At 41.2% G+C, this 26,526-nt stretch overlaps 1 protein-coding gene across 9 annotated transcripts in view; it reads right to left on the bottom strand.

Moving 5' to 3' along the window:
- The window catches only part of NEO1 (neogenin 1), a 242,707-nt gene extending 224,661 nt beyond the window's left edge, over window positions 1-18,046 (bottom strand). For 3 of the 9 annotated variants that reach the window (XM_043555064.1, XM_043555061.1, XM_043555060.1), the window contains exon 1: window positions 17,632-18,014. In XM_043555064.1, coding sequence (XP_043410999.1) covers window positions 17,632-17,758 — 127 coding nt within the window. In that variant the 5' untranslated portion in view covers window positions 17,759-18,014. Of the gene's footprint in view, window positions 1-17,631 lie in introns of all 9 variants that reach the window. The other 6 variants (XM_043555062.1, XM_043555059.1, XM_043555065.1 and 3 more) reach the window with 5 other exon arrangements.
- Window positions 18,047-26,526: the final 8,480 nt, after the last annotated feature.

Raw genomic sequence — 26,526 nt, forward strand, 5'->3', positions numbered from 1 at the left:
AGAGAAGAGGCACTGCTAATGCCACAACCAATTGCCAACATTGAGTTGTAATTTTTTTTTTTACTTCAGCACTGAAAACAAATGCTTTAGCAGTAAACCTCCCTGTTTCCCAGCTATCTGACGATACTTTGTCCCTAATCTCTGCAAATCAGCAAACCAATGATCTAGCAATATAAAATTACTGCAAATCTAAAATTTTTCATTTTTTCATCTGGACCTGAAACATCAGAACAAGACTCCACACAAGTTCAAAAGAAACCACCTCTACCAGCAACACTGAGCATACACAGACACCATGCCATCATCACAATTACCAGCCCCCATCCCCCTCTTCCTGGATACCAGAAAAGACCCAGACTAAAGGAGTGATTTTTCTATTAACTGGAGCAACATTTTTCCCTGGAAAATTTAGTGAGAGAGAACAAACTTTCAAATATCATTAGAATTCTCAAATGCACAAATCTCAAGTATAGAAAGTCCCCCAAATTTAAGAAAATGCTGTGTATTTGAAGAGAGAGCAATCTGACATAAGGGAAGACTGCTTTCAGCCACAAAACTGAATGATTTTTCAAAAAAATACAATAGGGGCAATAAATTGCAGATTGCACATGACAAAAAACTAGACAAGCTTGAATATTCCTCACAGAACACAATTAAGAGAAAAGATGAAAGGGGCATTGTGAGAGTTCAGCTCCCAGAAATGACAGATTAGGTGGTTCAGACCAAATTTTCCACTGGAACGAATGGCGGGGGGGGGGGGGGGGGGGGGGGACAAAAGTAGACAAAATAGAAAATATCTGTGTGAAGTCAATCAAAATGATAAAGAATTAAGGGACCAATATCAGGAAAATGAGAAAATCCAAAGAGACAAATCTGGTATTTGAAGCTGCTTTTTATCTAGAAGTATCTGCAGATTCTAAAGGCCACTACTGCTGAAGAGCCTGAAAAGAGGAGCTTAGCTTCTGACAAATTCAATCCCTGAAGGGACAAAAATGAGTGAGGGCTGTCAAGCAAGAGGGTGAACCCCTTAAGCTGTGGATTAGGACCTCAATGGGCTACATCCAAGAAGTAAAGGTAAACTTAAAATATTTCTTTTTTAATTTTTTTAATGTTTATTTTTGACAGAGAGAGAGAGAGAGACAGAGCATGAGTGGGGGAGGGGCAGAGAGAAAGAGGGAGACACAGAATCTGAAGCAGGCTCCAGGCTCCAGGCTCCAAGCTGTCAGCACAGAGCCCGACACAGGCTCAAACTTAAGGGCCACGAGATCATGACCTGAGCCAAAGTCAGACACTCAACCGACTGAGCCACCTAGGTGCCCCTAAAATATTTCAACTCATAGGGTCTGAAGCTCCATTTTAAGTAATTTCAAATCCAGCCCTGAAGTGATCTGACACTGTCAGTGTCTCTAGTATAACCACATATCTGAAGAGAAGCAATGGTAAATCCTTTCTGGAAGAAGATAGCATCATTCAAACTATTTCTATAATTTTTCATACATAGTTCCTGGCCCTCAATCACAAACAGGCACATAAGAAGACAAAACGACCCCCAAATAAGGAGAAAGAGCAGACATAAAAGCAAACATGCATGGGAATACATATGACAGAATGGGTTAAAGGAATAAAAATACAAGATGGGAGAATTTCAGCAGGAACCTAGATACTACAGAAGAAAACAGAATGGAAATTCTGTAACTGAAGAATACAATAAATATAATTTAGAAATCAATAAAAGGAGTGCTGCCTCTGGTTAGAATGTAGAAAGTCACAAGAGACCATTGCCCTTACCCTAATAACCAAAACAGGGCAGATAAGCTACAAAAACCAGTCATTCTGAACCCATCAGTGTGATGAGGATTCAAAGACCTAAGTGAACTAAACTCCAACAGGGAAGAATATTTAAAGAGATAATGGCCAAGAATTTTCCAAAACTGATTAAAGTGATCCTATAGATACAAGAAGCTCAACAAGCAGGATAAATACAAAGAAAATCACGCTAAGCACATCACAGTCACATTTCTGAAAACCATGGACAAAGAACAACTCTTAAAAGTGATCAAAGAGGGAAGAACATTATCTACAAAAGGAAGAAATTAAGACTTACAGCTAACTTCTAATCAGAAATGATAGAGCCCAGCAGACAATGGAATGGCAAATTTAAAGGGCTGAAAGAAAAAACTATCTACTAGAATTCTACACCCAGTGCTTCCCACCCGCTGCCCAAAAAATTGAAGGTAAAATAAAGATGTTTTCAAACATAAAAAAACTGAGTGAATTCACCTCCAGCAGACATAACTCCTAACTAAATACTAAAGGATATTCTCTAAGCCTAAGGAAATGATCCCAGATAGAAGCTCAGCGATGGGGAAGGAAATGAAAAGTAACTAAGGAAGTTAATATATGGATAAATCTAAATGAATAATGACTTATGAAATAATAATGTCTTATAAGCCTTAAATATAAAGAGAAAATACGTAACAAGAAAAACAAAAATCAGAGGTGAAGAACAAACAGAATTAATGTATTCTAAAAACCTCACATTGTCCAATAAATGGGAAAAGTAGTTAAACATACATTTGGGAACCATTAAATGAAGAGCAAAAGAATATAATATACATCCGGTAGAGGTGCCTGAGTGGCTCAGTCAGTTAAATGTCTGACTCTTGATTTCAATTCAGGTCATGATCTCATCATGGTTCATGGATTCAAGCCCCGAGTCAGGCTCTACACTGGCAGCATGGAGCCTGCTTGGGATTCTCTCTCCCTGCCTCTCTCTGCCCCTCCCCAACTCATGCTCACACTCTCTCTCTCTCTCTCTCTCAAAAATAAGTAAAAATTTAAAAAAAGAATATATATAACTGGTAAGCTAAAAGAGAAACTGCACAACTGAAAATAATCAAAAGAAGGCAAGAAAAAGAGAGAAAGGAAAACACAGAACAGGCAAAGCAAATAGTAAATAATAAAATGGAAGCTTTAAAAGCCAAATATATCAGCCAAATATACCACTAATGTATCATTAAATGTAAATAGACTGATCACTCTAGTAAAAGGACAAAAACCATTGGACTAAATAAAAAAGAGAACCTAACAATATGCTACACCAGCAATATAAAGACTACAAAAAGACTGAAAATAAAAGGACAGAAACACTTAAACCACTAAAAAGTCAGCTGATAGGGCCATATTAATATCAGAAAAAGTAGACTTTAAGGTAAATAGCATGATTTTCACCAGAAAAAGATAATGTTCCAAATCTGTATTCATCTAATAATACAGTTATTAAGTGACACACACAAAAAAGGAGAAATAGAGTGTCACAGAGGAAAGACATAAGAGAGCAAATGTCTCTGGAATTCCAGAAAAAAAAAAAGAGTATACATAATAAATAAAATTGTCCTACCCCAACAGAGATGTGTGCATTCAGAACCAAAGACTCACTAAACAGAGAAATCACATCATACGGACATTTTAAGTTAAAAGAATTCAACCATATATGGTGAGAGAAAATGTGAAATAATACACACAGAACAACTCATTCTACCTGCCATTCAATATGAACATGCAATCTGAGACATGAACTTATTCTCCCAGATGAGCTCAGCTCTAGTGGGCCTTAGTATGAGCATCTCATCACACCACAGTTCTAGAGTTAAAAAAAAAATGTTTTTGAACAATATAAATGTAAGTGTTCCTCTTTGTTCATACTTAACAAAGGCAATAATCTGTTCCAATGCTAGAAAGAAAAACCATCTATACCCTACATACTGAGAGATGAAGTATCAGCCTCCAAGGTGGACCTGTCTAAGGAATGTTAAAGGGAAATGTAATAATAGGCAGTCTTCACTTTACTTACAGACTTTAAATCTAATGCCTAACTAAAATGCAGCTCCACTGTACCAGGTTGAAAAAAAAAAATCAATTAATAAACTCCCACCTAGTCAGAGCCTGGTGAAATTTCTAGATCTCAAAGTCCACACACTAAAAAAAATTCTACAAATATACAGATTAAAAAATTAAAGAGATCTAGTAGATATTAATACTATGTACAACATTAAATGTAGAGAGGAGGGAAAGAACTGTTCAGGGAGTTTTGAAAGAAAAAGACTATGACACAGGAATCTGATATCAAGATCAAGTTGTCGTGCATATGCAGAGGCCAATTTTAAAACTTAAATGTGCACAAAATGGAACTGACTACCAAGTTATTACCACAATGTTATCGGATACTTCTTACCCACAAATTTTAATGACTGACAAATAAAACTAATTCTGAAGCTGCAAAATCTCTACTTAACTACAGCTACTCTGAAGAAAGAAGTTCACTCCCCTACAAAGCTTCCACAAAAATGTTTTAAAAACAAACATTTCTTCAAAAGTGGAAAAAATTAACTTCTCAGAACTTCACAATACACATTATCCTGAAGCTTATTTTTGTAACTTTGAATAAACTTCAGACAAATCAATGTTTCATAAAAGATGCCTATAGCATCTACCAGGAGATAAACAAAGTCTTAAAAAGCAGGTATGTAATGATAAGGTTAATTTTCAGGTGTTAAATTGCAATAAACACTGTCTCCACCTTCTTTTTTAGCATCACAATCTTTACAAGATTATCTGGCCTACGACCTTCTTAGCAGGTGAGAAACCACCTCTCCATAATGATAAACTTTAAAATAAAAAGAAAATGAACCTTTCAAGAAATAGTTTACTGATCAAGAACACTTCAACTGGTTTTGCCTTGACTCTGCCTTGACCCCTATTGTGCTTTACTTCATCCCCCTTGCCAAAAAAACTTACCCATCTAAAAAGCCTTCAAAACCAAGTCAAGTCCTACCTCCTCTAAGATTTTAACCAAATACTCCAAACTAAACAAATCCTTGTCCTCAACATATGCACCCTCATTTAACAATCTAATTATATATACGGCCAAAAGGTAAAAATATAGAACAAATTATATAAGCACTATCTAATTTTCACGTATTTTTAGCTAGGCTCTCCATCCAGCTTATAAAATAAAAACAACAATAACAGTGGTTTACATTTAATGAATGATCAAGATAAACTAGGTTCTGTTCTAAGCACATACATACATTTACTCATTCACCTTTTACCTCAGTCCAGCAGGATGGTAAGTGAATATATATACATATAAACATACACACATATATATATATTTTTTTAATTTAAAGTTGTTCAGAATGGTGTTTGGAAGCCTCCCCTCTCCTTGCCTAGCACTCTAACCCAGGCTATGCCATGCAAGTAGGGAAAAGAACCAATATTACTTTTGCACTGTCCCATTTAGTCATACAGATGTTTGCGAATAAGATATCCACAGGTGAAATGAACTTTATTATGTTACATATCTCTGACTCTAGGTCCTTTTCTTCTGTAGACAGGGTAATATTTCCCTTCCTTTGGACACCCAACTATGCTCAAGTCTTTTTGCCCTCTATTTTCTTTTTCCTTCCTCAGTGATATGATCTAGCCTCATGACTTGAAGTTCTATCCATATAATTCCTGAACCTACATTTCTTTAAGTTTATCTATCTATTTTGAAGGGGGGGAGGGAGGAGCAAGAGAGAGAGAATCCCAAGCAGGCTCCTCACTGTCAGCACAGAGCCCAATGTGGGGCTCAAACTCACAAACCAGGAGCTCATGACCTGAGCTGAAGTTGGACGCTCAACCAACCTGAGCCATCCCCAGTTGCCCCCTGAACCTACATTTCTAGCCAGGGGTCTAGTCATGTTTCTCACTTGAGCCTAACTCTGTAATGTCTTTACAGAGATGTTCTGTTGGCACCTCAGGCTCAAGGTGTCCAAAATGGAAATCATACCCTGTCCCTCGAACTTGTCTCTCCTGCTACATTCTTAATCCATTTTCCACTTGAAACCACTCAGTACCTTGAGCCAAACTGACATTCAAGTATTTGATTAACTGAACTTACTCACTGTGAACCAAAATTGCTCGTCCTGTCTTAAAAGAGGTATTGGATCTGTTTCAATTCCTATTTTTCACTCAAATCAATGAATAAAATATTTAACTTATTTCCCTTCAAAATAGAATAGTTTGAGAGCTTACGAAACCATATTAAGTGAACATGAGCAGTGGTCAGAAGTCAGATAAGCAGACTGACTTGATTTCTCAGTTCACTTCTTCATTAAGTTGAAACTGCAAGCAACCATGAGAGTTTTAACAATTATAAAATTTTAAATTGTTCCCATTCTTAATTATGTATTGTTTAATTTATGTTTATAAGTGAACATATGATTCAAGAAATAATATAGGAATATGAACAAAAAACCTGAATAGACAATTCTCAGAAACAAACCATGAATAAAAATCTGAAAAGATGCTCAACTCCATTAGCAATTTTTTTAAGTTTATGTATTTATTTTGAGAGAGAAAGTGGGAGGGGCAGAGAGAAAGGGAGAGAGAGAATCCCAAGGAGGCTCTGTACTGACAGCCCAACACAGGATTCAATCCCAGGAACCGTGAGATCACGACCTGAGCCAAAATTAAGAACTGGAGGCTTAACCGACTGAGACACCCAGGCGTCCCCATTAACAATTTTAAGATATAAAATTTAAAGAGATAATACTTTCTTCACCGATCAAACTGGCAAGACTAATAAGTCTGAAAATAACTAGTATGCTGGCAAATGTGTGGGGAAACAAGCACTGTCTCACTTGCTGCTGACAGGAGCATAAGTCAGTCTTTCGGAGAAAAATTTGGAAAATAACTATCAAACATTTTAACACATGTGCTCTTTTACCCTACAATGTCACAACTACAGACTTATTCTATAATACATTTGAACATATGCACAAAGACATCTGTACAAATGAGTTCACTGAATATGTTCACAATGAAAAAAAATGGGGAGCATCAAAATGAAACTGGCTAAATAAATTTTTAAAAATCTATAAAAATACCATACGGCTATCAAAACAGGTGTGATAAATTTATATGTACTCACACGGAAAGATGTCCTTAAAGCAAGCTGGAAGACTATGCACAGCACAACCCAACTTGTTAGTTTATATATATATATTAATTATATAAATATTATATAGTTAAGATAATTGTACATATAAAACAAAGTCCATAGCTATTAAGAGTGATGATCCCTGGGGAAAAGGTTGAAGTGTATGATTTCCCTTTTTATTTTACATAAAAATTAAAATTCATATACGTATTCAATACATATTTTAGCAACAAGGGTTAGAGATGCTGCTAGTAAAGATAAGTTCCACAGTCAGAGGGGCAGGGACCAGCAGAGCAGGAACCCTGCCCTGCCGCCTCACCTCTTCCTATGCACATTTCCTGTTCTCCCACCTCAGGGGTCAACCCAGCCCATATTAGTTTGAGATGAGATGAGACTCCAGAAATTTCTTTTTTCTTTTTGTTTTTTTGTTTGTTTGTTTCAGACTCCAGAGATTTCTAAGGGAAGATATATCTCCCAGTCAGCAACTACCTATAGTATGAGGGGAAAAGAAAGAGCAAGGGGCAGGCAAAATCCATTAGCAGTGACAGGGTAAGAAACTTTCCTTAACATAGCTGAGACAATTATTTCTGTTTAGGGGAGGTCTCATTTATAATCTTATTTTGAATCTTCCTCCTTACAAAGGACACAACTTGCTGTTGTTAAGGGGCATTCCCAAGATAGCTTCTACCCACTTCTGATCAGCAATGGAATTAGAAATCAGACAGTACAATCTGTTAGAGCTGCACGTGAATTAAAGGTAAATAGGCTCTAAACAAGGACCTTTGGGATTCTGAGAAACTTACCTACTTCGTTGCACAGACTTTGAAAATTATTTCTTTTACTCCCTAATATTCAGTTACATTCTAGAGGTAAGGGTACATATTGGTTGAATTCTATGTAGGTGAGGTAGATTATTAATAAAGGGGTTATTGCCGTAAGAAGCGTACCCACAATCCCTTGGATACTTAAGGTAACACTACATCAATTTAACACAATAACCCTGGGGTGCCTGAGTGGCTCAGTTAGTTGAGTGTCTGACTTTGGCTCAGGTCATGATCTCACAGTTTGTGAGTTCAAGCCCCACATCAGGCTCACCGCTAGCAGCCTGTCAACACAGAGCCTGCTTCAGAGCCTCTGTCCCTCTCTCTCCGCCCCTCCCCTGCTTATACTCTGCTCTCTCGAAAAATAAATTAAAATACTAAAAAAATAACACAATAACCCCACCTCAAACTTGTAACACATTCAAGAACCAGCAAAAAAATTCCTTAAATTTTACAAAAATTTTAATGTTACATTAAAAGTTACGCTATGAATAAAAGGTTATCAATAAAACATAATTTGTTATTCTGTCCCTAAATCTGTACATTATAATGCTACCAACTTAACTATACCTTATGTATATAAGGTCTGTATGTATATAAACATATAATGTATATATGTATATAAATATATCTAAGTGATTTCTTTAATTCACTTACACTACAGCTGAAAAACAAATATTCTGTATCCAATTTTCATGTAGTATCATGTTAAAAATTCCCTTTGCCCAGGACTTATCACCAAGTTTTACTGGCTATTACTGACCAATAATAAATCCTGAAAACCAGTATAATCAATCTCGGGATTCCTGAGGTCATGGAAGTAGCTGCACCCCCAGACAGCTCACTATTAGATTTCTCATATATTCAAACATTCCAGTAACCATAACACTTAGAGGAAATGAAAAATAACCCCCTCTGAGAATTCTAGTCTACTGACTTGGTAAAACTAAGTTAGGACTACTCTAACGCTATAGAACCAAAATTACGAGAAAAGTAGCACTATTACTTGATTAACAGTAATACAGTGATTCCAGAATTTGTACTTCCACCTACAGCAGTAATGACACTTTCTCCCTCCAAATTAAGTTATCTATTATCTCTGAGTATGTCTTATCTCTGCTATTAGACTAAGGCTTCCTAAGGAAAGAAACCATTAGTACAATTCACCTTAGTATCTCTACAGAGCATAATTAGCCATCAATATAAAATTTGCAACTAGCCAATTTTACCTAAATTTTTAGTTTTGGCTACAGAAAAACTGTCTGACTAGAAAATTAAATTTAAAAATTCTTGTTCTAGGGTGCCTGGGTGCTCAGTCAGTTATGTATCTGACTCTTGGTTTCGGCTCAGGTCATGATCTCATGGTTTCGTGGGTTCAAGCCCCACGTCGGGCTCTGTGCTACTTGGGATTCTTTCTCTCTCTCTTTCTCTCTCTCTCTCTCTCTCTCTCTCTCTGTTCCCCCCTCCCTCTCTGCCCCTCCCCAACTCATGCTATCTCTGTCTCTCAAAATAAACAAACTTTAAAAAATAAAAATTCTTGCTATAAAATAATTTTAAAGGGCTTATTTTCATGGTTCATTTTTTAAAGTTTTTTTTATGTGTATTTATTTTTGAAAGAGAGAGAGATACAGAGTGCAAGCAGGGTAGGAGCAGAGAGAGAGACACAGAATCTGAAGCAGGCTCCATACTCTGAGCTGTCAGCACAGAGCCCAATGCAGGGCTGGAACCCATGAACTGCAAGATCATGACCTGAGCCCAAAGTCGGCTTAACCAACTGAGCCACCCATGCACCCCTTCATGGTTCTTTTTAAGAAGCAAAAAAACCACACATCTGATTTTCAGATTGCCAACTACTAACTCCTTTCAAGAAGAATTTAAGTACTAATGTCTACAATATAAAACATCCATTCCTCTCTCTCCCCTTTCTTTACATAAGGAAATCCAAGGGAGGAATCAAAATCGGCTGGTTTCAGTCAGATCTATAACCTTGGCAATTTACTTTGTATCACTTATAAGCCTAAGAATAAGCATCTAATGTTGCAAGTAACACTGCAACTTAAAATATCTCACAATTTCTTTTTTTTTTTTAATTTTTTTTTCAACGTTTATTTATTTTTGGGACAGAGAGAGACAGAGCATGAACGGGGGAGGGGCAGAGAGAGAGGGAGACACAGAATCGGAAACAGGCTCCAGGCTCTGAGCCATCAGCCCAGAGCCCACGCGGGGCTCGAACTCACGGACCGCGAGATCGTGACCTGGCTGAAGTCGGCCGCTCAACCGACTGCACCGCCCAGGTGCCCCAAATATCTCACAATTTCTTAACACTTAAATCTTCATTTCTTGAAATCACCAATAAATCCATTTTTACACAAAATCACACACAATCCTTTACAAGCAACTTAAAAGATTTCTCCAATCATATCCAACCTCATGCCAGAAAAAAAAATGTACAATAACACGACCTCTAAAGAATGACAAAAGGTTAATTCTTGCATCCAAGAACAGAAATGATCAGTGTTCAAGCACAAGAACTAAATAGAGGTCATTTAGATATCCACCACTCAATTTTATAGACTTCAGAGTTATAGAAACTTGAAGGTAGAAAGGACCTTTGAGATTACCTATTAATTTGGTAATTAACCCCTGCAGCTAACAGATGAAACAGAAAAGCTATAGGACCTGCATTTTAAAATAATGGACTTAAGTACTCAAAAGTTCAAATCAGAGGTGAAACTGTCTTGCAAAAGTTGTACAAGTCCTAGTAAATGATATTATTCTTAATGATATCATTGCTCTTCTATAAAAAATGCAACCTTGACTCTCATATACACACAAAAATTATCTTTTCACCAGTAACCCCATTTGTGGGGATCCAAAATATAAAACGAAAGACCACAGGCAGGAAGATGTCCATGACAGCATTCTTTATTATAGCACAATTCTAAAAACAACTCCAACATCCATAACAGGAGAATACCAGCAGAGGCATGCAGTATAATAAAGAGCATAGCTTTGGAGCTGAAAAGACCTGGATTCAAATGCCAACTTCTTCACAGTTGTAGAATGGCTGGATATTACCATCTGCCTTACAAAGTGCAATAAAGAATCAAATGCATGTAAAAGAGTTTGGCAAAATGCCTATGGTTCAGTGAGTGTTCAATAAATATCACTTTTATTGGTCACTATTAATGTCATATTCATTCACTGGAATATTATACAGACATTTTCAATAATGGCTACAGGAAAATCTATACATACTGGAAAGATTTCCAACACATTGTTAAATTAAAAAAAAGAAAAATCAGGGTACCTGGATGGCTCAGTCGGTTACGCATCTGACTCTTGATTTTGGCTCAGGTCATGACTTCATCTTTCATGAGATCAAGCCCCACATCAGGCCCTGTGCTGACAGCGTGGAGCCTGCTTGGGATTCTCTCTCTCTGCCCCTCCCCCAATCATGCGTGTGCACACACATGCTCTCTCCCTCTCTCTCTCAAAACAAATAAACTTAAAAAATGAATACACTTATTTAACAAAATGAAGTTGGAAAGCAATAGATAGTATGATCCTGCTTATGTGTAAAAAATAAAACTACACATACATATGTGAATGCAGGAGAAAAAATACTCAAAGTGGTTATTTATGGGTAAAAACGGGATTTGTTGGTAGAAGTGATACTTTAATTCTATGTTGTTTTACTTCAAACATATATTTAATTATTCTTAAAATAAATTTTTTTAAATAAAATTATTTAAGGGGAGCCTAAGTGGCTCGGTCAGTTGAGGGTCTGACTTCAGCTCAGGTCATGATCTCGCAGTTGGTGAGTTTAAGTCCCACAGCGGGCTCTCTACTATCAGCACAAAGCCCTCTTCAGATCCTCTGTCACCCCACTCTCTCTCTGCACCTCCCACACTCACGCTCTCTCAGAAATAAACAAAAATTAAAAATAAGTATTAATTAATTAAAGATAATCTAGCAACCAAAACCTGGCTGGCATAACCATTAAGGGAGAACATCTACATATAAAGTTGTACATATACTATGATTATAATGTAACAATGATGTGCCATATTAACAGAAACAAGAAAGAAATATACCAAGATTACACCAGTGGTTCTAAATGACCTTTGTCTCTATGTCCAAAAAATTCTAATCAAAAAACTCTTTTCATTCTCAATGAATCCAAAATTTGGGTTATATTGTAATATCTTTCACTGGCTTGTGGTCCATGGCAAAGTCAATGTTTTAAAATCATAAACACTAGATTTTTCCTAACCTCAAGTAGCTAATCTGGTCAATCTGATCTTATCTATGGTCATTTCTTCTGTTCTCCTGTTACTGATGTGATTTTACCTAGAAGCCAAAATACCTACCAATGACACGGTAAATACCTCCCAACCACACAAAAATCACTAATAAAATACAATGTTTGGGAAAAGACTATTAAATAGAGCCCAAAGCCTCCACATGTAATGAGATTAACATTATCCCAATATTTGTTATTAATGTAGAGAAAACTTATAAAGAAACCAACAATGATCAATTAAGCCAACAGAAAAAAAATCTACACTTTCAAAAATTTAACAGAATTACCGTTTTAAAAAGTTCATAAAGAAATATTAAAACCATCCCACAAAGATATAGTACTTTACAGTTTGTAAGCAGTTTCACATTTCACTTTTCTGAGAATCCAGTTACATAAGCAAGGTATTATTCTTGCCTGCCTATAACCCCCATCAGATACAAAAAGCATGGAACCAGGAGTCATATCCCAAATCCTCTGCCTCATACCCTAAGTCTTTTTTCTCTATCCCATATCACATACTAGTTTTCATACGGTCTGCTAAGAATAGCCACATTTCTTATCTCCTCTGAACATTCCTCCTGGAAATCTACACTCTTTTATGCCTCATCCTGTTAGGCAAGCATCAGTCTCTATTTACAGAAGACTCAGTAAAATCACTGATCTTCCCAAAGATGACAAAGGTAATAAATGCTAAAACCATAGCATATCAAGAGGATGACCAAACTCACAAAGGGGCAGACAACTAGGTAATGTGAAGAGTGGCTGAAGGAATAAAGGACAATTAATTTAGAAAGGAGAAGGGGGGGAGGGGCTTCTGGGTGGCTCAGTTGGTTAAGTGTCCAACTTCAGCTCAGGTCATGATTTCACGGTTCATGAGTTCGAGCCCCGCATCCGGCTCTGTGCTGACAGCCTGGAGCCTAGAGCCTGCTTCGGATTCCATGTCTCCCTCTCTCTCTGCCCCTCCCCCAGTCGCACTCTGTCTCTCTCTCTCTCTCAAAAATAAACATTAAAAAATTTTTCAAAAAAAAAAAAAAGAAAGGAGAAGGAGGGGAAAGTGACATTCTTACACACAAATGTTGTGATCAGACACATGAAAGGCCATCATATAAAGAAACCAGTTGTGCTATATGGCCCTAAGGGGTAGAAACAAAGGCAATTCAACATTCACTCAACAAACATTTACTGGTTACCCCCTCTGCCAGATGCTTATGCTACACTAGCTACACAAAAGGTAAATAAGAGAAGTCCCAAACCTCAAGAGGTTCAGACTACTGGAGGAGACAAGAAAATACCACAAGACAAAAAGTACTCAAAAGCCATGGGAACACAGAGAATGAGGACTCTACCTCTCTTTGGGCAGCGGGATGGTAGAGAAAAATTCACGGAATGATGAATAGGAACTTCAGAGGTAGACAAGGTGGGAAGTGGCGTTAACAAGAAGAAAGGACAGCACGTCAAAGGCATGGGAACATGAAGCCCTGCAGTAAATCTGATGTGGCAGAACACCGGGTGCACATTACAGGTGCCAACAGGCGAGGCTTTAAACTGGGGGATGGGAGAGGCCTGTGGTAAAAAACACAAAGGACCTTCACAATCTCCAGGCCAAGGAGTTTAGACTCTAACACTCAAGCTGTGGAACACTAATAAGAGACTATAAGTAGGAGTGTGGCAAGCTCAGAAAAGGACATAAGAAAACTCATTCCAGCTGGAGGACAGATGTCTGGAGGGTAACAGTGGAGATAAAGAGATTAATTATAAGACCACTACTGCTAGTCTCAGTGGAGATGATGAGGAAAAGATTCAGATTCAAGAAAGATCTAGGAGGTAAAAATCAAATAGAAGTATTGGCTACAGGAATGAGGGACATGGGAGGGTCCAGGATGACTTCTAGACCTCAACTTAGGTGAATGGCAAACAGAGATGCCCAAGACAGGTAACACGGGAAGACAAGTCCATGCAATCATTCAAAAATGTGAGAACCCTGGGCCACGAACTGGTTTGTTATTGTCTAGAGAAAGGGGATGAAGGAAGGAGGAGAGAAGAGGAACAAAAATGAGTTTTACCTTCCGTATCGTATGATGTAAGGTGCCTATTCAGTGAAGCTACTGAGTCGTACATAAAGAAAAGTGGTCTAGGAGAGTCATTAGCATACAGGTAGCAAGTGAAGACAAGCAGAATGAGATCAACTTTGATACCCAAATTTAATGAGGGAGAGAAAGAAAAACTTGAATAACAACTGATCACAAAAGTAAGGGATGAATTAGAGATAGGGTGATGTCAAAAAAGGCCAGAGAAAAGGGGGGAAAAATCAAGAAGGGTGGGAAGGGTGAAAATTAAAGTTAAATGTACTGCATAAAGCAAAGTTTTACTAACAGAAGTTATTCAAAACAGGAATAGACCACCTTGTGAGGTAATGAATCACATCACCAAGTAAACAGTGCATACAGAGTCATCTATGCAAGATGCTGACAAGAGGATTCTTCCCTTAAGTGAGCAATTAGGCTACAGGATCTCTACAGAAAACCTCTGATGTCTAGGTCAAGGCTAACCTCACCACCATTGTGGCACTGCATCAAATACTTCTTTGCATTCTGACCAAGGAATGGAATACTGGACTACCCTAATAAAAGTTTTTTTTAAAAGGTTTCTACGTGTTTCAACTAACTCATAAGCAACCAATACTGGATTAAAACTTCACTAATTCTGCTCTTGGCATACAGAAAGCTGCTGGACAAAGTGTGGAAATAGCTGATCTAGTCTACTTTATATTCAAACTGATTTTAGCTGAGCTGACTTCCTAACTTTCCCCATTCTTGCATCTCAATTCTACGGAATGGCCGTTCCTTAACCCTCACTCTGATTAGAGAAGACTTGCACTGCTCAGGCAGGCTGCTCTGCCCTGATGTCTTTCCTTAGGTCCCTACCCATCAAATCTCCCCTTCCTTCCTTCCTAAAATAGTGTGCCTAAATGCCTAATCATTTCTAACCCTCCACCACAGCTGACCATTTTCTATCACCAGTTCCTCCCCTTCTCTGTCCTCCTCAACGTGTACCCTAGACTGGAAGGCCACTCCATTTATCCTGTTGTCCCACGCTCTGTAATTTTCTCCTTTTTCTACCAAATACCTCCATCCCCTACCACCTACTCACTGTAATCCCCTACAAAAAGGTTTCTGAGTCTACCCCTCTCCAAAGATAAAAAAATTAAAACCACTGACAAATGACATGTGATTTACTGACCACTTGTTTCAGTTGCCACTTACTCAGTTTTCAATTCCTTCGATCTCTCCACAGCGTATGACAGAACTGATCAGCCCCTCCTTATTGCTGTTATTCCTTTCACTTTTGAAATGAGGCAAGGTGGCTTGGGAAAAGCACTCTGAACCAAGAATCCGATCTGTGTACTGGGGCGCCTGGGTGGCTCAGTCATTTAAGCATCAGACTCAACTCAAGTCATGATCTCACAGTTCGTGAGTTCGAGCCCCACATCAGGCTCTGTGCTAACAGCTCAGAGCCTGGAATCTGCTTTGGATTCTGTGTCTCCCTCTCTGCCTCTCCTCTGCTTGTGCTCTTTCTCTCTCAAAAATAAATAAATAAACACTGAAGAAGAAAAAAAAAAGAATCAGATCTGGGTTCTAGTTGCCACTATATCACTAACTAGTTGCGAGCCTCCCAGCCTCCAGTCCTACTCACCCTTCAGATCTCACTTCTCAGATACTCTGACACCCCAATAGGTTAGGTCCCTGCAGTATACACTTTCTCAAACACTCTTCTTCTCCTTTCTAGTGTTAATCACAATTACTTAATTACATAATCAGCACTTTAATGACTATCCTTCCCACCCACTCACCTGACTCAAAGCTCCAGGAAGGTAGGACACACATTTTAAGCAATGCCTGCACCTCCTCAGCACAAAATAAAAGCTCATCAGTTGAATCAATGTTGAAATAGATATTTCAACCACTTCTAACAGACTGCTTACATTACTTTCATTAACCTGATAGAATTATTAGCACTTTACTTTCAAAATTACTGACAAAATTCTAAACAAACTCCACCAATTACCTAACACATACATAATATGAACTACATATAAATTAAGAGCAAGAAGGAATTTGTATTCCAAAATAGTTACATGTTACTTGCCCATCCCCAAGAATAGAAAGGTTGGATCAGTTACCTACAGTTCAGGCCCAAAACGTGTATTCTGAACTAGGTACAGGCTGAATGTGCAAGTTTGATACTAAAACAGTTATTTATACTGCTGTTTAGATAACGCCCATTGGTATTCACAGTTAAAGCTTTAACACTGACAAAAGCCATGAGCTAATAATATTCTGCAAGAAAATCAAAAGAAAGTTTATCAGTAAAGTTACATTTGCAGCGTGATTTTAAACCCTATTCACTATGAATAGGAAAAACAAGTAAAGGTTCAGCGATTAGAAGCTGCCACTTTCCCCATCAGATGACTTTCAAATGCAAATAGTTCAGATATCATACTAGTAGGTGAGAGTTTTGTCAAGTTTTGTGATATACCACCTTGGTCAAACAATTTAAACAGATTATATGCTAATTTGCCCTTCAACTGCTGCGTGTGTCCCGCTTCTTCTCAACGTATTATGCTGTGAGGTCTACAGGCAGGCTTGGCGTTTGGTCCATTCGCTCCCTTAAATAAACAGGGATGCAGGTAATTTCAATAATCAATGATATTTAAAAATAACACCTGAAAAAGGCTTTTCAGGCTAAATATATATATTGCCACTTGGAAACATAAAGTACTTAAAATCCAGTGTTTAGACAATTCCCTGGGTTAAGAGCAATCACCAGGCTGTAAATATCCTCGTAACCCCCAGGAAAGAAGAGGCATCTCATAACGGAAACACTAACAGATATAATCAGTTGGAGCGGTTCTCCAAGGCGCCCTCATAGTTAAGTCAACAACAGGGGTTGTGAGGAGGCAATTGTGCCCCTCTGACACCCTCTCTTCGGCAGCCTCGGGGCTACAATCCCCGCACGAGGAGTCCCTCGAGATCAGCCAGCGCTTCCCTGGGACTTCAGCTGGGAAATCCCTGGCCAGGGAATGTGGAGTTCAAGCCCCCCCCTCCCCCTTCCTTTCCTGAAAATTAATGAATTGGCCGTGCGATTGTTTATTTAATGAGGTGTGTAGTGGCCTCTACTGGTGCTTGTGTGAGCACAAGAATGTCCCACTCTTACAAGTGGGATGAGCCTGGGGGAGGGGAGGGAGGCGAGGGGTGAACCTGCCTCCGGGTACAAAGCGCAGAACTAGACCCGGGAGCCCCCGACGCGCCCCCGCGGCCGCCCCTCCCCCGGCGGCGCCCCCGCCCGCCTACTTCACTCTCCGCCCCGCGCGACCCCCTTTCTCTTTGGCAACCTGAGCCGCGGCAGAGAAGTTCCTGCACGTTTCCTCCAGGATCCTAAACAAAAACACCGCAGCCGCCGGTGCGGGTGCCGCGCCCCCGCCCCTACCCCGTTCCTCTAGGGCCCGCGCCCCCGCTTACCTGGTGACTGCGGCGGGGAGCCGCTCCTGGCGGCCGCGGCGGGCGCCGGGCGCCCGAGCAGCAGCAGGCAGCAGAGCCAGAAGGAGGAGGTGCCGAGGAGTCGCCGGGCTCCCCGCTCCGCCGCCATCTCTGCCCCGCGAGCGGCGGCAGCGGCGGCGGCGCCAGCGCCGCGGAGCCCTCGCCTCCTTCCCTCCCGCGCGCTTCAGCCGGTCCCTCGTTGCAGACTCGGCTCCCGCGGCCGCCGCCGCCGCTGTTCCGCCCGGCCCGGCCTGCGCGGCCCCTCTCGCGGGAGGGGAGACTCGGGGGCGCCTCCCTCCTGCAGGGGGGCGGAGAGGGGAGGAGTGCAGAGAAGGGGGGAGTCAGTACATTCCGGACCGGGGGTGGGGGGGGTCGGTCTCCAGGTTCCAGGCGCCGCCACCCGCCGCCGACTCCGACTCCACACACCAGCGCGAGGGGGGCGGAGACCGCGGGCGGCGGGGGTGGGGGGCGGGGGCCCCGGGCGCGCACACCCGCGCACGCGCAAGCGCGCGCCTCTCTCGCCTGCACCCCCTCGGCTCCGCGAGCGGCCCGCCCCCGCTCCAATCCCGGCTGCCGCCTCGCCGGCCGCGGCGGCGGGCCCGCTCCCTTCCCCCTTCCCTGCCCGGAGCCGCGGACTGTCGCGGGGCGCGCGCGCCGGGCGCTGCTGCTGGCGTCAGGGAAACCCCGGAGAAGCGGATCCTCCTCCTCCCCGCGGCCGCCGGCACGCCGCAGCCCCTCGTCCCCGCGCGCCCCCGCCGCCTTTTCCTTGCCCCAGGGAGCAATCCCCCTCTCTCACCTCCCTTGCCGCTTCGGGCTGCGGAGACCTGGGGCGAGACGCGCTCCGAGCCTAGACTTGTCCGGGAGGCCGGAGCGGGCGTGCAGCTCTCCTCAGCCTGGGCCCAGGGCCTCTATATAGGGCCTCAGAGGAAACCGAATGGCCTCCGGGAGGAAACCTGGGTGCACAGAGGGTCGGCGCGGGGATTTATGTGCTCGCCAAAAACAATAGCGATCCCGCCCGGCTCTTGCTGGGACCTGGCGCGGCTCCCGTGGGAGGGGGCCCACCGCGCCGCCGCTGACCTCCAGCTTCCAGGCCGGGCCGCCCTCGCCGCGCGTTTCCCCGGACAGGGCCGGGGCCCGCGCCCCCACCCGCGCCGCTCGGCCCGGGTCCAGGGAAGCAGGGCGCAGACAAAGGTGCCCGGTGTCCACCCCTCCAGCCCGAGCGGGGGCCCAAGGCTAATGCTCCAGCTGTAGCAAACCTTTTACCTATACCTCTGCGGGGCACTTCTCTCTCTCGAATCGAAATCACGTCTTTAGCCGATAAACCGGGAGCGAGAGGAATGTGATTTTAAACACCTGGTCATCGTGAGGCAGCCCCAGAGTTAGGGGAAAAGCAGTTTGTAAGTTACACTGCTGATGGGAATACTGCTATGGAAAATTTAAGAAAATCTCTTTGTGTGGTTATTCGCTTGAACAGTCACGTCTTAATATGGTTTGGATTTTTGTTCACTGCCCTGGGTAGTCAATAGCCAAAATATGTTGCTTGCCATAAGGTGGCTTTATTCTTTGATTTCCACATCTTTGCATGCCTTCTCGTAATTATTTTTCTTCAGATATTTTCTTTTATTCTGAAGTGCCGAAATAAGCAACGTAAGGCTTGCGTTGACATTAGGAGGGAAGAGCTCAGGCTCCTCGTAAAACCTCTTAGGTCATCAAAACGGTGGAATTAGGAGCCCTCATCCCAGTTCTTTGAAACAATTAACTCCTAAAAGAACAGACACGCTTATTGTTTTCCACTAGGGAAACAATTTAAATATCTTTTTGTTTTGGTTAGAGTTGTTAGCCAGCAAAATATTTTCCAAATACCCCTGATTGACCTGTTAAATTGGAAATAGATTACCTCCCAATTACTTCACAAGTATTTGCTTAATTAACCTTTAATAATCACATCATTATTCAGTTTTCTGAGATAATTAATGAAAAAAGCCCTTTGGAAACTATAAATTGCCTTGCAAATGTTAATTATCAGATATCTTTTCCAAGTCTGAAAAATTTTCAATCATAAAACTATAAAATATATAATGTGACTTCTAAAATGAAGCTTACATTTATCTCCCCAGTTGAAGAAATATGAGTTGCGGTTAATAAAGTAAACAGACTGATTTTCAGGTATGACTTCTGTGAACTGTGTCACTAATGTCTCAGCCTCCCCGCCGCCCCCGTGTCCATCGGGGTTAACTCAAAAAGTTTAAAGCACTTTCTGTAAAAGAGGGTGACTCACATCATGTATTTCTGACTTGTGATTAAATCACAATTTTAGTTAAACCCACTCTAATAAACCACTAACACATGGAGCCCCAAATAAAAAGTTACAGATTCTATATCGGTTCAAGAGGAAGTTCAAGTAACCCAAGCACACACTTGAATTCAGATCCTTCACCTTGTTTCAATGTAACTGACGTTATAGATATTCCCTTTAAAAATCAGCACTTGAAGTCATTAACTTCTCTTTAGTAAGGCATCTCTGAGAGATTTTCTTAGGAATCTTATCACTTTCATCCTCCCAACAAGATTTTCAGCTAATACTTCAATCCACGTTTATACTGCTAATCAACATATTTTATGTAGTCTAAACTACTAATCTACGGAGAGATATTAACCATTAATTCGTGAAATTAACACTTTTTTCCATCTAAGTCAGACATGAGGCTCGTGTTCAAGGAATAGTGCACAAAGAAAGTTTTAGAGCAAAGAAAACAGACTGGCCATTGTATGTTAGTATAAGTTATCAAAGTGCAGGCCAAAAATAACTAGACCAAATATTCCTGTGAAATTTTTTCTAAGTGTACTTTGATACAAAAATTAATAAAGCCTATGAATATAAAACTTGGTAAGAATCATATTCTCTATAGTAAAGGTATTATTTTCCAACTTTAGAGAGGCAATACATTTCAGTGTTTAATTGCTAGCAGTAATTAAGATTCTGTAGCTGATTCCCTGGCTGAATACCAGAATCCAAGGTAGAGAAGAAGAAAGCTAGCCCCCTGACTAGTAGATCCCAGTACAGAACACTTCCTGGTCTTGGAAGATTTTAACTGGGAGTTACCCATGTCATAAAAACAAAATTTCCTTCTACACAGGTGTTGACATTTTTACGTTTGCCCTTTACATTTCACTAGGTAAGACTTTATTTCTCCCTTTCTCTTCCAAAAGCTGCCTGTCCTAGGGAGCCATCTCTAAATTAAGCCTAATTAAGGACATGTGCTCCTTAAGGACAAAGCACCTATACAACATTAATTTTGCGCATTACATGTTGCTTAATTAAACATATATCTTTAGTTCCACAACAATCTATTAATTCAACAAATATTATCGAAGATCCGTTGTTTGCCAGATACTGTGCTGGGTGCTGAGATTACAAAATTATTGGTTCAATCATTTAATATTTATAAAACACTGCGTCTCATGTTCTGCCCTGTGTTCAAGGAACGCAGTGGTGAGCCAGATAGACAAGGTTTCCCAGTCTAGCAGGAAAGATAAACAGTTATAACAAAGAAGTGTGAAGGGTGTTATGGTAAGGAAAGATAAGGAGTGTGGGAAACATAGTAAGAGCATCTAACCTGACTAAACTGTTTGTGGGGGCAGAAGGAAGGGGTGGGGGGAGGGTTAGGGAATTAGGGAAGAAGCATCAGTCTCTAAACTGAGCCAAATGGAAGAAGAGGGGCAGGAGCTAGCTATCCTGCAGTGAGAAATTACATCGGATTTGCATTTTAGAAGGATCCCTCAGGCTGCTTCTTGAAGTGTAGGTTGGAAGGAGACAAGACCTACGAAACCAGTTTGGATTTTGTTAACAGTAGTCCAGGGAGGAGATGCTGGTGGCCTGGAGTAAAGCAGAGGGGGTTAAGAGGAGTGAGCAGATAAGAGAGAGATTTAGGAGATAGACAGAAACAACAGAGGTGTGTGGGAGACCGACCGGAGGCGAGTGGGACTCAGATTTCAGCTTGGGCGTCAGAATGAAGGTGGTGACATTCACTGAGAGGGGAGCAGATGGGAAGAAATGTGAGTAACTTTGGGCAAGTTTAATTTAAAGTGCCTAAGGGACATCTAAGTAGAAATATCAATAAACTGTTTGTTATTTGGGTCTGGGGTTTAGCAGGGAGAACTGGGCTAGAGATGAGTCATCAACAGATGCCACTATGTCTAAATATAAGGCGCCTCTGAATAGAGATCGAACCCCATTTTCCCAATTAAAATCCATCCCCAATAAAACTTTGTCACCAGCTAAAATATATGAACTTTTAGAGATGTCGACAAAATAATTAGAGATCTACTGACAATATTTAATGTGTTAATTATGCTTACACACTTTATTTGGGAAATATAATTTTTAAAATGATTTTATTGAAGCTCTTCACAGTGTTTTTATTGTCACCAGAGTCACATTTTGAGTCTCTGACACGGTTTCCCAAGACAGATGATCTTTACTTCCACCTAAATTTTTGACTTGATACCTGACGTTATCGCTGGGAATTTTATTCCAGGCCAGAGTATCTAATCACACTACATCATTCATCCTGTACTCATATTAACTTATATATTTTTTCATAATGACTCTTAAGGGCTTGTTTACAAGGACATCCGACACTTGGCAAATTTGAAGGTGTTTTCCTGGAAGTAATTTCTAAATCGGTGTTAAATTTTTTGTTTCCTTTCTTACCAATTTTGTCAGATGGCTTCTATATGAACATTGAATGAGATTACTTCATGCTAATGCATATTCCCCCAAAGAGCATTTTGATGTTCAAAATAATTGAGAGAACATCCAGTAAGATGAAGGACTTTTTTTTAATTTTTTTAAAGTTTATTTACTTATTTTGAGAGAGACAGAGACAGCGTGCGTGGGGAAGGGGCAGAGAGAGAGAGAGGGAGAATCCTAAGCAGACTTCGAGTTGCCAGCGCAAAGCCTGACGCTGGGCTCAAACCCACGAAACTGTGAGATCACGACCTGAGCCAAAATTAAGAGTCAGACGCCTGACCAACTGAGCCGCCCAGGCGCCCCTATGAAGGGCTTTTTAAAGATCGGAATATAAAATCAGAATATAACCCCTTTTCTAAGGGATTATTGTTGGGGGTGGGGGGGTTGCTATTACATTCCAGTATATGCAGTAATGCCAAGGAAATAGTTGAGATTGCCCCAGGAAAGTTTCAGACCAGAGAGGAAGATTTAGGACTAGGACCAAACCCAGGGAACACCAACACATTTAAGGTACAAAATAAGAAAAGGAACTTGCAAAGAAACAAGCAGACATATAAAAAGATAACCAGAAGCATGTAGTGTAACAGAAGCCAAGAAAAGAAAGTGCTTCAGGAATGCAGGAGTGGTCAATAGTGTCACATGTTCCTGAGAGGTCAAGTAAGGTAGACCTGGAAAACATCTGTTGCCTTTAGAGATAAGGTGATCATAGACAACCTCAGCAAGAGGAGTTGTAGGGTAGAGTACGGTCACTTGATTGCTATGGCTTGTCACTGAGTATGAACATCTTCCTCAAGGTGTTTACCTATAATGGGAAGAAAGAGTTGGGGAATCTAGAATGGATTTTGTTAAGAGGCGAGTGAATTTAAGTGCCGATCCAAGGAGCCAATAGAGAAGGAAGTGTTGAAGATTCAAGAGAGCAAGGGGATAATTGATAGCTTAGAAGCAGTGTAGTAGATAATTTGGCAGCTGTCATTCAGCAAGGCCCATGATTATCTGACCTCAGTAGTCTCAAGGAACTAGCAATATGCAAAAAGGACTTCGCAGAATAGAGTTACACCCTGGCCCTGTGGTTTCCAGGCAGCTTTCAGCTGTATTTGAGCCTGTGTTGTCCTTGCAACACCTTAATGAAGAATGAAAATAAGAAACAACATCCTGGCATTTGCTACCCAGTGCTCTCTCCTCAAAGGACAATGTGTCCCAACAAACAGCAGTCACAAAACAAGGCAGTCCAACTTTCCAGCAAGAGTGACAGGATTTTGTTTTTGGGTTGCAAGTGACAGAAACCCAACACAAAATACTGTCTTGAGCAGAAAGAAATTGTGTTTGGAAGGACCCTGGAATCTCAGGACGAGGATGCAGCCAGACCTCAGGAATGGAACTAGAAGCTGCAGCACTTTAAGGACCCCAGAAAGTCCTCTTTTGGAGAGTCTCGTCTCTGCACAGCTTTCTGAATCTGCCTCAGCTTCACATTTGTTGCAGAATAGCTCTGTGTCCTAGTCCACAGGGCAGAAAATGGCCACTGCCAACAATTTCCAAGTTACCCTGTTATACTCTGCTTCTGACTGTCAGTCCCAGTTACAAACTTCCCAGTGAAAGGACCACTTGCCAACCTTAGTTTAGGTGCCCACTCTAACCCATTCAGGCAGTAATATGGCAGCTCCCACTGCAACTAAGTAAATAAAAGAGGAATGTGCAACTCATGGAAAAGAGGTGCCAAAGTAATTCAACAGACATCTATTGCAGCTGGGTTCCATTTAGCACTCTATCCCAATTGTCCAACCTGGTAACTGGTGTTTAATAAATATCTTTCTAAGGCATACATATTTGATGTTGATATAAAGATTTATTGGGGCTCCTGGATGGCTCAGTCGGTGAAGCGTCTGACTTTGGCTCAGGTCATGAACTCATAGCTCATGGGTTCGAGCCCCACATCGGGCTCTGTGCTGACAGCTCAGGGCCTGAAGCCGCCTTCAGATTCTGTCTCCCCCTCTCTCTGCCCCTGCCCCCCCTCTCAAAAATAAATATTTAAAAAATAATAAGGATTTATTAAACTGTGGAAGAGAGTTTAGATATAGATCAAGGTATTTGCTTGAGAAGAGCCGGAAAACAAAAAAGCAAAGATGCATATGTGCAGATAGGTTCAGAGGCAAGAGGACGCAAAATTTATTTTTGAGGGTCTTGATAGTCTCCATGTAGTGGGAGCAAGGACTTGTGCAGCAAGAAGAGAAGGGGTGTGCTAAGGTAAGTTTAAGGAAAGTGGCAAATGTTTGGAAGAGTCACAGAGGGGATTAAAAGAGGGAAGTATACATGGGTTTGGCTGAAATTCTTAGTAATACATTTGTGATTTTTGCCCATCTAGTACCTCGAAGGCTATATATAGTAAGAGGAGAGAATATGGATGGTTGGATTGACCCAGAGTTGGGGATTTCTAGGAGTGGATGAAGAAGTAAAAGGACAAGTCATTGAGGCACTCAAGGATGCTGGAAAGTGACTTATTAAAGTGGTAAATCATGTGGTCTAGTCTAAATAGGTAAGGAAATAAATCCAGAATGGGCAGAATGACTGGGACACAATAAGAGTGTCAACATATTGGAGCACTCAAAGAGATCCAACAGTAGATGTACTGTGTATGAGGAAGGAAGTAGGGGCATAAAAATGGAAGGTTGTGTATTTGAGACTAGAAGTATACTGTTTCAGAAGAGTCAAGGAAGCCAAGAAACTTGTAGGCAATAGTGTTTGGTGCATCACTTTCTGGTGCATGGCTTCCATGTTTTGGAAATGTTGGGAGTTTCCTTCTCTTTGCTGTGGATTCAGCTCTATCCGGTTTCCTGCCATGAAACTTGTATCTCTTTCTCTCTGTGTCTCTCTGTCTCTGTCTCTCTCTCTGTCTCTCTCTCTGTCTCTCTCTCTCTCTCTCTCTCGCTCTCTCACACACACACACACACACACACACACACACCAAGCCACTTTCCACAAAGGAGTTGAAGTGGCCAAAACAATAGATTACCAGAGGAGCTGAGGAAAGCCTAGCTCGTCTTCCTAGTTCCACACCCCTCCCCACCCACCCACCACCACCACACACACACAGTCCTCTCTCCAACACCAGGGAGCTGAATTGGATAACATAAAAGCCTCAAGAAGCTCATTTATTCCTTTAGCTTATGTCCTATATCAGGGCTACCTGTGTTTTGGTCCCCTTCTATTAGCTCTGAGAAACTCCCAAGCCGAAGGCATTCTCAACCTTACCACTAATAGGAATCAATGGAATTGCTAGCCTATACTGGCATTTTCCAGCACTGGATGTTGCCATGCAATCTCCTCTCGGGTGGTGAAGATGGTGGAGAGGGAGAGGGAGGAGAGCAGGGTCAGTGTGGCTAAGAGACAGGATATCCACAAAGCCCATGAGGTCACCCAGGGTGGCTGACATGGAGCAGTTAGAGTAGAGAGAAAGAATATATATAAGCCACTTGACTCTTAAGATATCTGAGAAATCACTCAGAGTCGATCATTATATAACACCAACGACAAAAAGACACTGAGTAGATGCCATGATTCTCAAAATCAAACAGCATCCTTGTTTTCCTTAGGAATTTTTGTCATGACCCCAAAATGTAAGTGAAATGGTGGGAAATGAGAGAGGGATCCCAGATGAATATTAACACCACCTACTGGTCACTTGAGATCTGAACAAACGAGGTCCACAGAAGTGACCTCGGGAGAAAGATTTAAAAAACAAAACAAAATAGGAGATACAGAGAATGCCCCAGCAGAGAGTGGGTAAATGGAGGCATTTGTTTATAACCCAATGGGACTTCCAGGGGAACCGAAAAGATGTTTGGAAGGGAGGTTGAGCATTGAGAGCTTGCATCAATGGGGAGGAAGTGCAGAACATTATAAAAGGAGCCTGCAGGATAATGACCCCTGGGATGAGAGGTTCTGAGTCGGTGGTGACACTAAGCCAATGTACCATGGTGAGGACTGTGGCCTGGGAGGATCCCAGCCCAGCCTGACACAGCTTTGGGGGTTTGACTCAGTCAGTGGAGGCGAAACAGCCAGAAGAGGGCCAGTCTGTTAGCTGCTCGTGTGAGTGTTCTAGATTCTGCACACATACCCTCAGGTGGACA

The sequence above is a fragment of the Prionailurus bengalensis genome, chromosome B3 (assembly GCF_016509475.1).
Source record: "Prionailurus bengalensis isolate Pbe53 chromosome B3, Fcat_Pben_1.1_paternal_pri, whole genome shotgun sequence".
Classification (NCBI taxonomy): Eukaryota; Metazoa; Chordata; class Mammalia; order Carnivora; family Felidae; genus Prionailurus; species Prionailurus bengalensis.